General features: G+C 32.5%; 1 protein-coding gene across 1 annotated transcript; it reads left to right on the top strand.

Moving 5' to 3' along the window:
• Nucleotides 1-1,652: 1,652 nt before the first annotated feature.
• LOC18586889 (ubiquitin carboxyl-terminal hydrolase 13) lies at nt 1,653-3,415 on the top strand. Its single transcript, XM_007010470.2, has 4 exons — nt 1,653-1,739; nt 1,921-2,044; nt 2,123-2,271; nt 3,144-3,415. Exons 1-4 carry the CDS (start codon nt 1,733-1,735, stop codon nt 3,296-3,298), a joined length of 435 nt encoding a protein of 144 aa, XP_007010532.1. The 5' UTR covers nt 1,653-1,732; the 3' UTR covers nt 3,299-3,415.
• The last annotated feature ends 12,565 nt before the right edge of the window (nt 3,416-15,980 follow it).

Genomic DNA, 15,980 nt, shown 5'->3' with positions numbered 1-15,980 from the left:
CAAGAATCAATGCTAGATCTATTGGAAATCAGAAACAAGTTAACAAGATCTTCAAAATAATGAGAGTTTCAAAATCCCTAACCGAATGCTTTGATACCATGATAAAATCAGCAGAAATGTCATACAAGCTGAGAGAGAGAGCTTCGAGAGACAGTTGAGAGGAAAAAATGATTTTCACATTTTGAATCAGTCAGTACAAGATGTATTTATACTAACAACTAACTAACTCTAACTAACTCTAGAAACAATTAAAAACTAACTTTTACTAGCTTTTAACTAATTACAGTGTCATAGTAACAGTAACTAGTAAAACTACAATCCAAGCCTATAATTAAATTACATGTCCATTGCTAGTACTCTGTTCTTCATTACAGCCAGTAACTCATACTTCCTTAAATAGATCCTGTAGCTTTTAATATCAAGCTTGACCATGAGAAAATAAAATTCGATTGAGCTCGAGCGTCGAGTTTTTCAATTGAGTCAAGCTCGAGCTTGACACTAATTTTCTCTCTCTCATTTTCCTTCATCAAATTTTTTTGTTTAAACTCAATGAAGGGGAGGACAACCATGTCCATTTGACCTAGAGCTTTAAACATACCTACATCCTTGAAAAATAGGAATAAATAAAGATAATTGTTGTAATAATCTATGAGTAAATAAAATGTTTCAAGAAAAGAATGTATAGTAAAAATAAGAGAATGAAATATTTAACTATAGATTTTTAAGCAGAAAGGCCTAAGCATGTAAGGATGGTAACATGATTGCCATCTTAAATTGGTCAAGTTTTTCAAAGATATCACAACTCAATTAATAGAATCAAGAGTTCTAACTTAGAGGTGTTAAATTTGAATATTGGTGATGTTAAGATAGATAAATGATTCACTTTGTGGATTTTTTTTTCATCTGTTTCAAGGGTCTTAATAATTCCTCATCAAATCTCTGCTCTGCTTCTCTATTCTTTAGTTATTTTATATTCCCTTGCTACTGGTTCATCTTAATCTTTGTAGCTTTTTGCTTTTGCCTATATATGATCAGCAGGTCATTGGCAAATGGATGAAATCTGGTCATGGTTTAACATTGTTTAAAACCTTAGAAAGATAACCCATGAAGAGCATGAGAAGGCACTTGTGACAATTCTTAATTACATAAATTGCTTTTACATAACCCTTAGACATAATGCAGCCATCTTTTATACTGCTCATCATCTCTACAACAACATAAGATAGAATCTACCAATGGAAACCTGCTAAATTTTCCAGTTTTCAATGATAAATTTCGAATAAAAAAATAAAAAGTGAGATAGGGAAGTAGTACTTGTTTATTGCCCTACTTTTTCCTTTACAAGTTGTCCTAGTTACAGACCAGATGTAACCTTACCCAAATCTGTCCAAAGAGTGCAGAGGTTGAGACATTCTTTACAAATTTAGAATCAGAATTTGCAGACGGTGAAACCGTTCCCTCACAAGAAGAAAAGCAATGGAGTATTCTTTTATTTGGTTTTTACTATGCAAATGAATGGAGTAGGAAGCAAAGTGATTTGTAGTAGAAGAAGGAAAGAAAAGAACTAATTTGGAGTGAAGTCAAACTCTAATTTAATATTTATTAAAAAAAAGGCCGAGAGCTTGTACATCAAGTCCAGATAGGTAAAAAAGGAGAAACAAACAAGAACATTGCGTAAATTAGACGGCTAGCTCTTTTTCTAATCAAGTTTTGATCACAAGATTCTCTGCCAATGGAAGGTAATCTCAATTCCATTATTAGAACTTAGATTTCATCTTAGCATAAAACCCTAACATGGGATTTATGTTATTAACGGTTTGACAACAAGTAGAACAAGTTTTCAAATTGATGCCTTGTATTGTTTTCTTCTTTAGTTCAATGTCTTTAGCTAACCTTTCTTAATTTCGCTTCTTCGTGCAGGAAACACTGGGTCTGCAAACGATGAACCCCAGAGTTTATTGTTCACATGGAAAGCTGAGAATTTCTCGAGACTCGAGGCCAAGAAGATGTACTCTGAGACCGTGGATCTTGGTGGCTACAAATGGTAATTTGCGTATCTTCAACTTGTTTATCATGCACTGCCGATAGCTACTTAAGATGTGGAAGGAATTGTATTGGACAGGCGACTACTCGTTTTTCCCAATAAGGATCATTTGTCAATTTTCCTAGATGTTGCTGCTTCAGAAAATTTGCCTGATAATTGGAGTGTCTGTCCGCTGTTTACATTAACAGTCGTCAACCAGATTGATAAGCGTTACTCTGTCAATAAAGGTGAATTATATTACAGTAGCTTGCAATCTGTTGTTCATATAAATTGGATACATGATTTCAAATGGTGTGCACGATTAATCTCTGATTTCGGTATTTGAGCAGTCCACCTGTGATGCCAAGGACTTGTATAAATTCATTGGTTTTGTGAAGTAAAACCCTTTCGTGATTCTTGGCATTTTTGTTCCTTGTTTTTCCCTTTTCCATGAAACAACAAGAATAGTTTCATCTTAAGGACATCAAGAATAGTGACATATAATAAGTTAGTATATCTGATAGCCAGTTCTTGTGAGGAAGGGCTCAGTTTTTGTTATACACTTGTTACTCGATGTGCACATTACTGCACATGTCACATTCGTTTCTGCTAAGATATGGGCCAATTGCCTTAGTTTGTTCACTCGAATGAGGACTTGTACTACGAGGTCAATATTGGTGACTGTTCACCCTCGCCCCTAACCTGTACTGTGCAATTAAGATACCATCTCTCAAGCATCAAAACACTAGTGGCACGTCAGATACACATAGATATATTTCTGACGAACTTTTTTCATATATCTACCAAGTTCATCGCCTAGAAAACTGAAGTCTTGGGTTTCCCAGCTAGTTGCCTAGTAAGTTTAACCCTTTCCTGTTGAGGAGCTAGCCATTGCAACATAACATTTATCATTGATCGTCTTTTGTAAGCTGAATTTGCTCTTCAGCTCCCACTCCTTGTGTTGTTTATTATTTTTCTAGTTAAGCTTTTGCATCAGGAAGAAGCTCTTCCCAAGTGATTTATGCCAATTCTACATATGCTCTTTGCATTATTTTGTCTCTTTTGGTTTTCCATTCTTGTTTTAAACTGAAATTGACAATCTTTTGCGTTGCTTTTTCAGACACATATCATGAGTTTAATGAACGTGACCATGACTGGGGCTTCAATTGCTTCATGCCTCTGACTGAACTCTACAATCCTCGAACAGGCTATCTTGTAGATGATACCTGCATAATTCAAGTTGAGATTTCTATTGGCTCACTGTTTGCAGACTGAGTACTTATATTCCCCATTACCTCTTTTATTATGTAGGATTTCTATGTAACTTATTTTTTAATGCTTCGTACATAAACTTACTTCCCATTTTCTTGTTTCTCGTATTCTAAAATTATGTGTCTTATTTCCTACTTTAAAATATCTAATACTTTTTATTTTTTTTTAAATTTCAATTTTATTTTTCATTGCTTCCTTTTTATGCTTTTTGGCATTAAAATCATATTTATGTAAAAAGTTTTAAAATTTTAATAAAAAATATAAAAATCAAAATGTTTAATCTTAAATTTTTTAAAAGTCAAATATGGACAATTAAAAAGAAATGCAGCAAAAGAAATTTTTTTTTGCTAGAAGCGTTAATTGTGCATTTCATATTGAATTACATAATAAGAGAAATTTTTTTAATCTCATAAATCTTATTTTGTGAATGGAACTTCTAAGTTGTAATCATCTAGTAAAAATCTGAACCGACCCAAATGATTTCGTTATCGGTCTGCAATTCAACCCAAAATCTAAGAATATTGACTTGAAAAAGATAACCAAAAGTAGCTGAATCCAAAATCCAAAGGGACTAAAAGCAGACTCAGCCAAGCTTTAACTGAATATGAAAGACCAATCCAAACCAAATTCGACTCAAACGACAAAAATATCATTGGCTTAAAAGTTACCAAAATCAAACTCAAGTTGATCTAAACTCAAGAATATTAAAATTTTTTTTAATATTTTATACATCTATCAAAAAAATATGATAGTTATTTACCTATTTTAAAGTTTTACTTGAATTGTTTTTCTAAATTCATACTCAAGTCGAGTTTTAAATTTTTTATATAAATTAATAATAATTGAATTGACCTCAAGTAGTTTAATTTTTTCTTGAATCAAGCTTGTTCATGAGAAAATAAAATTCAACTGAACTCGAGACTCGAATTTTTCAATTGAGTCAAGCTCGAGCTTGACATTGTACGTGACCAAGCTCGAGCATTGAGTTTTTTAATTGAACCGAGCTCAAACTCACCTAACACTAGATAGACTTGACTTGATTACACTTCTAGATGTGCGGTATGCTTAGATAAAATGTTGTATTGAACAACTTAATTGAGGGTGATAAAATCTCAGTCAACTAGAATGATTAGTCTAATTCAACTCAATTTCATTTTAAAAATTATCCACTTGAATTTCAAATGAATCGAATTTTTATTGATTCAAAATAATCCGAATTTGGGTGCAAGGAATAACGGATATGGCTTTGTAAGTATGGATCTAGGATGGTAGGCTACAAGTTTGGAGGTAGGATTTGTAGGTCTGTGGCTGTATAAGTATGAAGGCTATGAATAGGTACTGAAGAGTTTTTATTTTCTAATTGATCAAAGCCCAGTTTTTGTTCTAGGGGCAAATTATTTTTTGTGATGCAACCAGGGAACATTTTGAGTTTTGTTGTCAATTGCTTTTCGTGCGGTAATTGTTTTTGGTAATTGTTCAGATTTTTCATACACAAATCAAGTTATTATGTCATGCAAAGTCTCTTGTTATACAAACAAGAAACTTGAAATGATAAACTGATTGTTGAGGTCAATAAATTTACTTTTCAAAAAAAAAAAAACCATATACCGACACTCATTTCCATTATTTAAATATGAAATGACCCAAAATTTGTATTAAGAAAACTTTTTATTTTTTTTTTCTCATTTGAAAAATTAACTTAATTATAAGTAATATCTGAATGAACCCTACAATCCTCCAACAGCCTATCTTGTAAACGATACCTGCATAATTCATGTTGAGATTTTTATTGCCTCACCGTTTGCAGAAACAAATCCCAATAGCCACTCAAGGGCTTTAGTCGGCATGATTGACAATCTTTTTTTTTTTCTTCTTGCATAAAGAAAATGTTTGAATTATTGCCTCTTTTTTGTTTATACTTACCAAATGGAGGCTATATTGTAAATGGCACATGCTTAATTCAAGTTGATGTTGCTATCCCACTGATTTCATGTCATATGATCTAGTTGACAACAAAATATTAGCTATTACTTTCGATAATGCTGCCATCTTTTCTACAACAACATAAGGTAGAATCTACCAACTCAAACTTGCTAAATTTCCCAGTTTTCAATGTTAAATTAGAATAAAAAAGATCATAAATTAAAAAAAAAAAGGTTTTCTCAAAAAATCAAACTGTGGCAATATAATAAAAGTGAGATAGGGAGAGTAGTACTTGCAGTTTGTAGCCTTATTTTTTCCTTTTCAAGTTTTCCTAGTTACAGACTGTGGAACCTTAGCCAAATCTGTCCAAAGAGTCGATTTAGGAAGAGGCTGAGACATTCTTTGCAAATTTAGAATCTGAATTCGCAGTCAGTAAAACTGTTCCTTCACAAGATGTAAAGGATAGGATTGAGGAAGCCTATGACATGGTTCCAGCTATATTTGTTGATTACAGAGAATTTCTCCAATTAAGTAGATATTCATACCTGGAGAGGAGCCGAATTCAAAAGACATTCAACTTACTCTCGACTTCTCTTCTGCTTTATTGCTTTCTTATCAATTCCATGCAGCTTGCAGGTTTGTTATAATTTTTTAACAATCCTACAAAATGGAAACTCACTTTTCTCTTTGAAGGTGTTAACCGTTTAACATGTGATTCTAATATAAAACGTTTTCTTTTATTGGTTTTAGGTATGTGAATGCAATGAGTATGAAACAAAGTGATAGATAATGTAGTAGAAAAATTGGAAGAAAGTTTGGATTTTCATTAAAAGTCCGTATCTTACAAATTACATGGCTAACCAATTTATAGACTAACTCACCATATCAATTGTAGTACTAGGACAAAAGGAAAATATACAAGAAAATGAGCAGGATAAAAACAGTCCAGCTGCAGCCCCTTAAGATTGAACGATCCTTACGACAACTGTAATGTCATCTACCTTGCCTCCCATACGATTCAGCCCTGCCTTCTTTGCAGCTTCTTCAAATGGAGAGAATGCAAATCTGTCAAACGAGTTGTGCAATGCATACCCTGCTATCAATGATGCTATCTTATCTGGACAAACATTTCCTTTTTTTTCCTTTGTTTCGCGCTTCAAAATTTCCTCCATCTCAGTTGGATGCATGCTATCAAGCAGCCATCGGTGCCAAGAACGACTATGTCCCCTGCCTCCACCCTCACAAATAACTTCATTGTCATATTAGGTCCATCACTAATCTCGCTATTACCCAATTGATAAGGATATTTGAAATCACGTTGCTGACTGGGTGATCGACAGACCAATTTTGCATCTCTAAACGCCATGACCCCACTGTCTCCCACATTCACAGCATGCAAAAAGTTGGCTTTAAGTGTGAGAATACAGGCCGTTGATGATCCTTCAACCTTGGTATGGAAGTAAGCTTCCTACAAGACTGTCCTAGGATCAACACTTCCCTTAAGCTCATGTTCTTCATGGACAGCTATGGTGGCGTTAGCCATAAGTTATCGAAGATATTCGCCTACATCCATGCCCTTGGTTGCCCATCCTCTAATCTTTAGCTTGAAAAGACTTTATTATCAAGATTTTGCTTAGAGATTAATGCAGATATTTGTTCAAGTACAATTTGACGTTTCTTGAAAATTCTCTCATTATCAAGACTACCCATATTGTTACAACTATCAACTTTGTTGTGCATACCTATGATTTCAAAACTTTTTCTTAGTGTTTTCTTCAGAAGGAAAATTTCTAAGATGAACTTTAATGGATCAATTTCTGTCAAAGAAGAAAAGTAATGGAGTAATTTTTTTATTTGGTTTTTGCTATGCAAATGAAACGGAGTAGGAAACCAAATGATATGTAATAGAAAAGGAAAGAAAGAAAAGAGTTGTTTAGAGTGAAGTCAAACTCTATTTAATATTTATTCAAAAAAATTAAGCACGTGGAGCCAAACTAGAAGCTTGTACATTAAGTCTGGATAGGTATAAAAAGGGAAACAAACACCAACATTGGCAAAGAGGCATAGAGTTAAGCTTACTCTTCTTAGAGGAGAGGAAGATATTGCTTGTTAAGGATTTTGAACAGGATGGTTTGTCTAACTTCCATTTTCTCTAAATATCTTGTCCATAATGATAAATGGTATATTTATGCCTTTGATTCGCTAGCTGTATTGGTTCTTATTTGATCTTGTTATGGAGCCCCTGATTAATAAGAATTAGTCTTGGTGCAGTTTTGATGTTAGAAAATTTGCAGCTAAAATTTTCTAAGAACCACCAGTCAGGGATCCAGAACAAATGAATGTCTTTTATATAAAGTGCTTTCTATCTAAAAAGGCTAGTTAGGTAAGTCCATGCCATGGCAATGGCTAATGATATGCTTTTTGCTGGTACATAGGTGTTTAATCTGATTTGAGTCCATCTTTCTTTAAATCATTAGTTTACATTGACTTCTTTTTGACTTTGACACAAAAGTGAGTTACTTAATCCATCGTTTTGTTGCAGAATGGGGCTATAATCTCATGGAAAGCCAATTCTGAGCCCAACCTTTTCAACTTGCTATATCTTTGGAAGGTCATACTGCTGCTGTCATATCTATAACCATATGTTAAAGGAAGCCCTGAAAAGCTATTGGCTTGACACTTGGTAAGGCTCTTGGTTTCACACTTGGGCGTTTTGTATGAACGATCAATTAGCATTTTGTATGTGTGACGTGTCGCTTGTTAAGTTTGTGGTCTCACATCTTATTTACTGATAGTATATATAATTTCTGATTTTTTTTATATTATCATTTTATCTCTGGCACAAAGCTGCACTTTGCTATCCAGAACCTTCCTTTTCTTCAGTTTCTCTATTTCTTTTATTTTCCTTTCCTTTTGTCTTTATTAGTTCAATATCTAGAACTTTCTCTTATTTTCTTTGCCTTTCTCTTTTCCATCTTTTTCTTGTGTTTCTCCATCTTTCTATTTTCCCTTCTTCATGTTCTTGTTGTTTCAGTATCCAAAATCTTCTCCACTTCTTCTTCTTGCTTTTCTTTTTCTTTCTTATTATTTCCTTGAGTTTTCTACATTTTTTGGTTTGTTGTCTTAATTTGCTTTCTTTTTTGTTGGTGCAAATGGGGTTTAGATGAAATTTAAGAAAATGACAAAATTGACTTCAAAATGAGCTTTTCAATAAACGTTATCTTTAAGACTTAATTCGCCTCCACTACTTTGTATGTAAAAGGGAATAATGTGAATAGCCTTAAAGATACAATGAAATACATTACGAGAGTAGACCATTAAATACATTTAAGAGTTTGCAAAGTTGTTCAACCTAATAACCTACTTTTTGTAGCAAGTAGATTACAAGGGATTTAAATGCTTTTTGTAGTTAATGGGAACTTAAGTATTTATGTTAATTTTTAGAACACAACACTTCTCTTACTCTTGATTTTTCTGTTATTGTTTTGTTTTTGTTTTGATATATTAAAATGGTTAACAGTAAGTCCTTTATATAGGCTTGCAAGTATCTTCTCAAAGACACAATTCTTTCATCAAGGCACCTCTTTTTCTAAAAAACATCTTTGTATTTTTAAGACACAACCTATAGATAAAGGGATGTTTCCATAATTATCATTTGAAATTACAACTATTCATTCATAAGACACAATATGAAAAGATAACTTTTCATTTGAAAAGACTACCTTTTATTTTGAAAGTACACTAACAATCCCCCACTATTTTCAAAATTTTCAAATATCAACAATTTTGAAAATCTTATGCATAAACCCGCTGATTTGAACCTTCACTTAGTAAGTGCAATTGGTTTTATTTTGAATTGAGTGGTTGACCAAGCATTGAACTATCAATTCTTCATTTGATTAGTCGGGCGATTAAACACACACAAACTTCCTAACTCACTTTGTATTTAGTTTTTCCAACAAGTTTTATGGCCTTATGTTTTGCATCCATTCATGAGTGCTTGTCATAGTCAATTCGTTAGCTCCTAGAAGCTGTCACACCTCCACTCATATAGGTAGCTCCCATCAGAAGTACCTTGTAATAATAATATTTTAACATATACATGTTATGGGTCTATTAAAAACTTTTGTTCAACCTTGTTTTACACATTATGGGAACCAAACATTATACATCTTGGGATGGAAAATATAAATTAGTGCTTGCAATCATTCATTTGGTAGAATGACCAATACCCAAGACTTGTAAGTCAGCCACAAGCACTGAAGTGAGCTCCCACCATTGGAGATTTAGTTGATACGCTTGAGACCTATCCTTTTTGAGGTTTTTATCACTATGTCCTTTTTTAGACCTTTAGCAAACAAATCTGCTAAGTTTTCATAAGATCACACATAACTTATAGTGACTATACCATCACTAATTCTTTATCTTACAATGCCATATTAAAGTCTAATATATCGACTCTTTCCGTTGTATGCTTGATTATATGCCTTTGATATCGTTACTTCATTGTCATAATGTATCAAGATTGGTGTCATTGGTTTAAACCAAAATGAAATTTCATAAAGTAAATCTCTTAACCATTCCGTTTCTTGGGTGACAGATGCTAAAGCTACAAATTCAACTACCATGGTAGATTTCATTTGACAAGATTGTTTCTTAAAATCCTAAGAAACAACACCCCCACCAATTGTAAAAACCTAACCAGTCATAGAAGTATGATCCGTTTTATTTGAGTTCAAACTAGCATCTATATACGCTTCAAAAACTAAAGAAAAATCTGAATAATAAATGCCATAATTCATTGTACTCTTTAAGTACCTTAGAACTCTATGAACAACATATCAATGGTTTTTACTTGGATTACTTGTAAACCGGCTTAGCATCCCATCTGAAAAAGCAATGTCGGACCTTGTACACACCATAGCATACATTAGACATATAATCACCTTGGCATATTCATTTGTGCTGTCGGCTTATTTTTGTTGGATACTAGCCTTAGATTAGAATATAAGGCGTAGACATTGGTATACAATTTGACTTACCATACTTTATTACAATCTTTTCAATGTAATAAGATTAAGACAATGTTAGGTCATTATTGTCTCTCATTATTTTTATACGAAGAATAACATCTTAGGAAGTGATCTATACTCATAATGAGGAAAATGTATGTCTTGTTTTTCTTTTACTTCTTTTGTCTATAGGAACATTAATAATCCATCTATGTTTCTTTCTCAGCTTTTATATGTTCATTTACAAAGTTACAACAATGATATGAGTATTAAATGAGGAATGACTTCATGTTGACCTTGTATGAACTATGACGTAAGAAAGCAATTCATGTTTCATCTAGTCGATTGGATTTTTTTTTATGCAAAAAATTGTGCTTAGGTTTTTAAAGTGGAATTAACGTATGAGTAACATTCGTAAGAACTTAAGTCTTCCAAGGTAGGCTGAGAGAGCAACTTTACAGCAAATAATGTTGGAGTTTGAACACCACAAATTTGAAAGATTGAGGAACAAGAACTAAAATTGTAGTAATGCAAATGACGTGTCTCTTATCTTTGTAGAAATGGAATTATAGCTCCATAAAATTACATGATGGAATTGGCTCATCAGTTGGCCTTAGTCTTTTTTTTATATATATAAAGAACATGCATATATATATGCTTTTTTCCTTATAGAGTCTAGGCGTAGAACACGGACTTCCAATTTCTTTATATGGACTTTTGATTTCAAGGTGTGCTCACACTTTATGGTATGAACACGCTAAAATGAAACCAGTTTTATTCTGCTCTTACAATGACAACACTATTCACCTAAATGAGTTGCCATCGTGAGTATATCTCTTCATGTTTCCATTACAAGAGTGAGGGAATCTTTTTGGCTTAAAAGTTCCTTGTATGAAATAATACTGATTAATGAACTTAATTTTTGTGTTACAGGTTCATGGAGAGGGGCAGATCATTTTCAAAACGAGAAGTAAGAGTGGTTCCAAGAGGGCCATATGGTATTTTCTTCACAAAGGATGCAACTGGCTCATTGGTTGTATGGAGTTGGCTACCAAAGCCTGATGGAGAGGCCTCATGACCATCAGCTCTCTACTTACAAAACACCCTGCACTGCTAACATGACCTTTTTGGGTAGACAAAGATGGATAAATGAATGTGGAAACCAAGTCTTGAAGGAAAATCTTTGTGTTGATTGTAGTGAATCATATTAACTAATTTATGAAATTGAACTCTTTTGGTTCATATATAATCTTAGTGCCCATCAGGCCATCAAGATATATTACCATAACTATGCTTTGTTATCTTAAGTTGCTCAAAGCACTTTGCATTTAACATTTGAGATTGAAGAATTCCATTTTCTTGGGGAAAACTTTTTTCTTCTTAGTACATAGTTCTTGTTTTTTTTTTTATTTCTTGTACAAAATATATTGTTTTGTAAAATAATGTTGTTTACTGGATTTGTAAATATATATATATATATTTTATATATTTAAATGCATGTCAATATTGAACTATTGGTGCCATCAAATTTTGGTAACTATATATGATGGTTTTAATTATGAATGAAGATTGCCGTGCTAGATTGGTTTGCCTTTTGTTTTCAGAATTATCTTTCCCTTAAGCTATGTTATGTCCATGGGATATATTTTGGATGTCTTGTAATTGGTGTGGAGGTGATGTTAGTGCTGGTGGCTGGGTCCAAGCTCTTATTGTCAATTCTGCAGCTAATATAAGCTACCACTAGAGACTTGAATGCCATGATCAGCTATTGGTGCAAATGGGGCTTAAATGGAATTTAAAGAATCGACAAAATTGACTTTAAGGTGAGCCTTTCAATAGATGCTATTTTTAAGATTTATTTCATCCCACCACTCTATATGCAAAGGGGCATAATGCGAATAGTTTTAGGGATACAATGAAACTAACGTCTAACTTCATCTTACACTTTATGAGAGTTTGCAAAGTTGTTCGATCTTAGAGTCTACTTTCTATAGCAAGTAGATTATAAGGAATTTGGACGCTTTTATAGTTGATGAAAATTTAAGTGTTTATGTTAATAGAACACAGCACTTTTCTTACTCTTGATTTTTCTGCTCTTGTTTTGTTTTTGATTTGATGTGTCAAAATAGTTGACAACAAGCCCTTTATATAGACTTGCAAGTGTCTCTTCTTCAAGGGCACAACCCTTTCATTAAAGCATCACTTTGTCTAAAAGACATCTTTACATATTGCAAGACACAACCTTTAGATAAAGGTAATATTTTAATAATCATCTTATAAAAAGACAACCATTCATTCCATAAAACATAATCTTTAACTTATAATTTGAAACAATAACTTTTCATATTTAAACTTTTAAGCTATGGTGTTTTTTTCAATTTGTCTCATAACCATTAGATGTCATTTTACTAAAAAACATAACCATTCACATAAACCTATCTACAATCCAATAGTCACACTACATCACTTTATATGACATAACCTCTGAACTAAAATAGTTTTTCATTATGTGATATAACTTTTGATTTTGAAAATACATCAACATCAGCTATGCTGCCTAGGAATGTTTTGGTGGGATTGCAACTAATATGGTACATAGGATGGGACCCTATTTTTGTTTCCAATCGTCACTGAGGATCAGGTCTTTGGGGAGTTTGAATTATGCTGATGATGTGCATTTTGTATTAGGTATGGGTTCCATCTATTGCTAGGCTGTTATTTGTCTGCTGCTGCGGCCTATCTCTTCGAACAGGCAAGGTTGTTAGGGCAGTGTGAATTGATCATTTCTGCTGTAGATATTGTGTTAAAATCTAGTCGTACTGGGATGTTTATGGGGTGCTTTTGAGCTATAAATGATTAATTAGAAGAAGGGGTTTCAGGGACCTATTTTGATCCCTAGAGCACCTTGGTGGCTTATTTTCTTATTTACTTTCATCAATGAAAGCTTAAAATTGCCTTAAAAAAAGATTATGAATGAAATTGAGGTCAAGGATATGATATGAAAATGATAATTATTTTATATGTTTTGTGTTGGTAAATGATGCCAATACAATTTATTGCAATACATTTTCAGCAACCTTATATGTGATTTTAATAATTTAAGTTACTAAAATATTACACATATGTTATTGAATTTTAGATACTTGTTTAGTCTTATAAATACTTTTTCAATAATCTTTTATATGATTGGGGCTATGTTGTGAATCACACATGCTTAACCCAAGTTGGTATTGCTATCCAAAACGCCAAGGATTTCATGTCATATGCTTTAGTGGACAACAAGGTATATCAGCTATTACTTTCAATAATGCAGCCATCTTTTCTACAACAGCATAAGGTAGAATCTACCAACCCAAACTTGCTAAATTTTTCAGTTTTCAATGATAAACTTCAATTAAAAAAGTTTTATCAGAAAAACATAAATTTGTGGGAACATAAAATAAGTGAGCAGGCCAGTGACGGTTGCGACCTCTCAATTTTTAATTTTTTAATTTTTGTGGTTATAATATTAAAAATATCTAACTTCGTCACCTTTAAATAAATTTAATGAATTGCTTTGGAGTAGTGGTAAGGAATTTAAGTTAATTTTCAACAAGTCTTTCTAGATCCAAATTTTGAAATTTTGTTTTCTTTTTTTCCCTATTTTTTTCTTCTTTTTTAAACCAATTTAGATTTTTTTCTCTTTTTTTCCTTCTTTTTTAAACCAATTTGGATTTCTTTTCTTTTTTTTTTGCTCTTTTTGGAATTATTTTTTCTTTTTTTCTCTTTTTCCCTTATTTTTAAAACCAATTTGGATTTCTTTTTTTTTTTTTGCTCTTTTTTCCTTTTTAAACCAATTTGGATATCTTTTTTTTTTTTTTGCTCTTTTTTCCTTTTTAAACCAATTTGGAGGATTTGGCTTTAACATGTATTTTCCTTGGTCCTGTGGAGTAAAATATGCATTACTTAATTGCCTAAAAAATGTAATTTTATACGTTGGTTTTTTGTACAATCCATTGATTCAATTTGAACACTTATGCAGCATATGTATTTTTTTTTTTTTTGTCCTATGAAGTAAAAGATGCATTGCTTAATGACCTTAACTACCTAAAGAGTATAACTTTTTACTTTGATTTTTCTTACAATCTATTAATTCAATTTGAGCGCTTCTTAACTACCTAAAGAGTATATTTTTTTCTTTAACTTTTCTCACAATCTATTGATTTGATGTGAACACTTATGCAATATGTCATATGTTGACATGAAAAACTAAACAAGAATGTGATTAAAATATTTAGAAAATTTTAATAATCTTATCTTATTTTTTCAAATTAAATAAGTATAAATTGAGCTTATCATGATTAATTCAAAATTGATTCTTACTTTAAGAAAAGATCTCAACAAGACAATGATGACCTTCCCATTCTTGACACGTCAATTATGAATGTCTATTTAATGCTAATTTTTTCTTATATTTTATATCTATTTATTTTAGTGAATCTGAAAACTTATATTTAAATTCTTAATGAAATTTTATGTTATAATTTAATTTTATTTCAAAAGTGATTAATTTTTTTGTTTTGAATCGAATTATTGACTCAATCCATTACTTTATATGATTACTCTTCAACCACTCCTCATACGAAATTGTAGATCCATCACTGTAAATGAGATAGAGGGAGTATTACTTGTATACTGTCTTACAAGTGACATGGCTAACCAATTTATAGACCAACTCACCATAACAATTGTAGTAGTACAAAAAGAAAAAATAGTAAATAATGAAGCCATGATACAAGAGAATGAGAAGGATGAAAGCAGTCCAGCTGCAGCCTCTTAAGATTGAATGATTCCTACAACAACTGTAATGTTATCTACCTTGCCTCCCATATGATTGAGTCCTGCCTTTTTTGCAGCTTCTGCAAATGGAGAGAGCACAAACTTGTCGAACGAGTTGTACAACGCATACTTTGCTATCAACAATGCTATCTTCTCAAACTCTTTGTTCTTGTTCCTTTGTCGCACGCTTCAAGATTTCCTCCATCTTAGTTGGATGCAAGTTATCAAGCAGTCCATCGATGTCAAGAATGATTATGTCCCCTGCCTCCACCCTCACAAATAACTCTGTTGTCATTATCAGGTCCATCACTAATTTCGCCACTTCTCAATTGATAAAGATAGTTGTAATCACGTTGTTGAATGGGTGATCGATAGACCAATTTTGTATCCCTAAACATCATGAACCCACTGTTCCCCACATAAACTCGAGAATACAGGCCGTCGATAATCCTTCAACCTTGATATGGAAGTAAGCTTCACTTTCCCAAGATCAACACTTCCCTTAAGCATATGCTCTTCATAGACACCAATGATGGCATTAGCCATCAGTTCTCGAGCATATTCGCCTGCATCCACGTCCTTGGCTGCTCATCCTCCAACACCATCAGCCACAACCAATGTTTGTTCCTCGTAGCAAATAAAACATACATCCTCTTCTAAAGGCTTCAACTCATTGTCTTTTGGAAGATAACATGCTCTAAATTTTATCTTCACTCCTTGGCTTGAAATGACTTTATCATCAAAATTCTGTTTGGAGGTTACATCAGATATTTGTTTGGGGACAATTTGATACAATTTCTTGAATATTCTCTCATTATCAAGACTAATCACATTGATACAATCATTGACTCTGTCCTGCGTACCCATGATCTCGAGCTTTTTATTCGTATTTTCTTGTGAAAAAAATTTTTCTCATATGAATTTGGATGAAT

This window comes from Theobroma cacao, unplaced genomic scaffold, assembly GCF_000208745.1.
Source record: "Theobroma cacao cultivar B97-61/B2 unplaced genomic scaffold, Criollo_cocoa_genome_V2, whole genome shotgun sequence".
Classification (NCBI taxonomy): Eukaryota; Viridiplantae; Streptophyta; class Magnoliopsida; order Malvales; family Malvaceae; genus Theobroma; species Theobroma cacao.
This window is presented reverse-complemented; position numbering and strand designations above follow the sequence as displayed.

Excerpts from the sequence above, each read along its gene's own strand:
- LOC18586889 (XM_007010470.2), top strand. Across the intron at positions 2,045-2,122 it reads GATCTTGGTGGCTACAAATG|GCGACTACTCGTTTTTCCCA; the intron begins GTAATTTGCGTA and ends TGTATTGGACAG. Across the intron at positions 2,272-3,143 it reads GCGTTACTCTGTCAATAAAG|ACACATATCATGAGTTTAAT; the intron begins GTGAATTATATT and ends TTGCTTTTTCAG.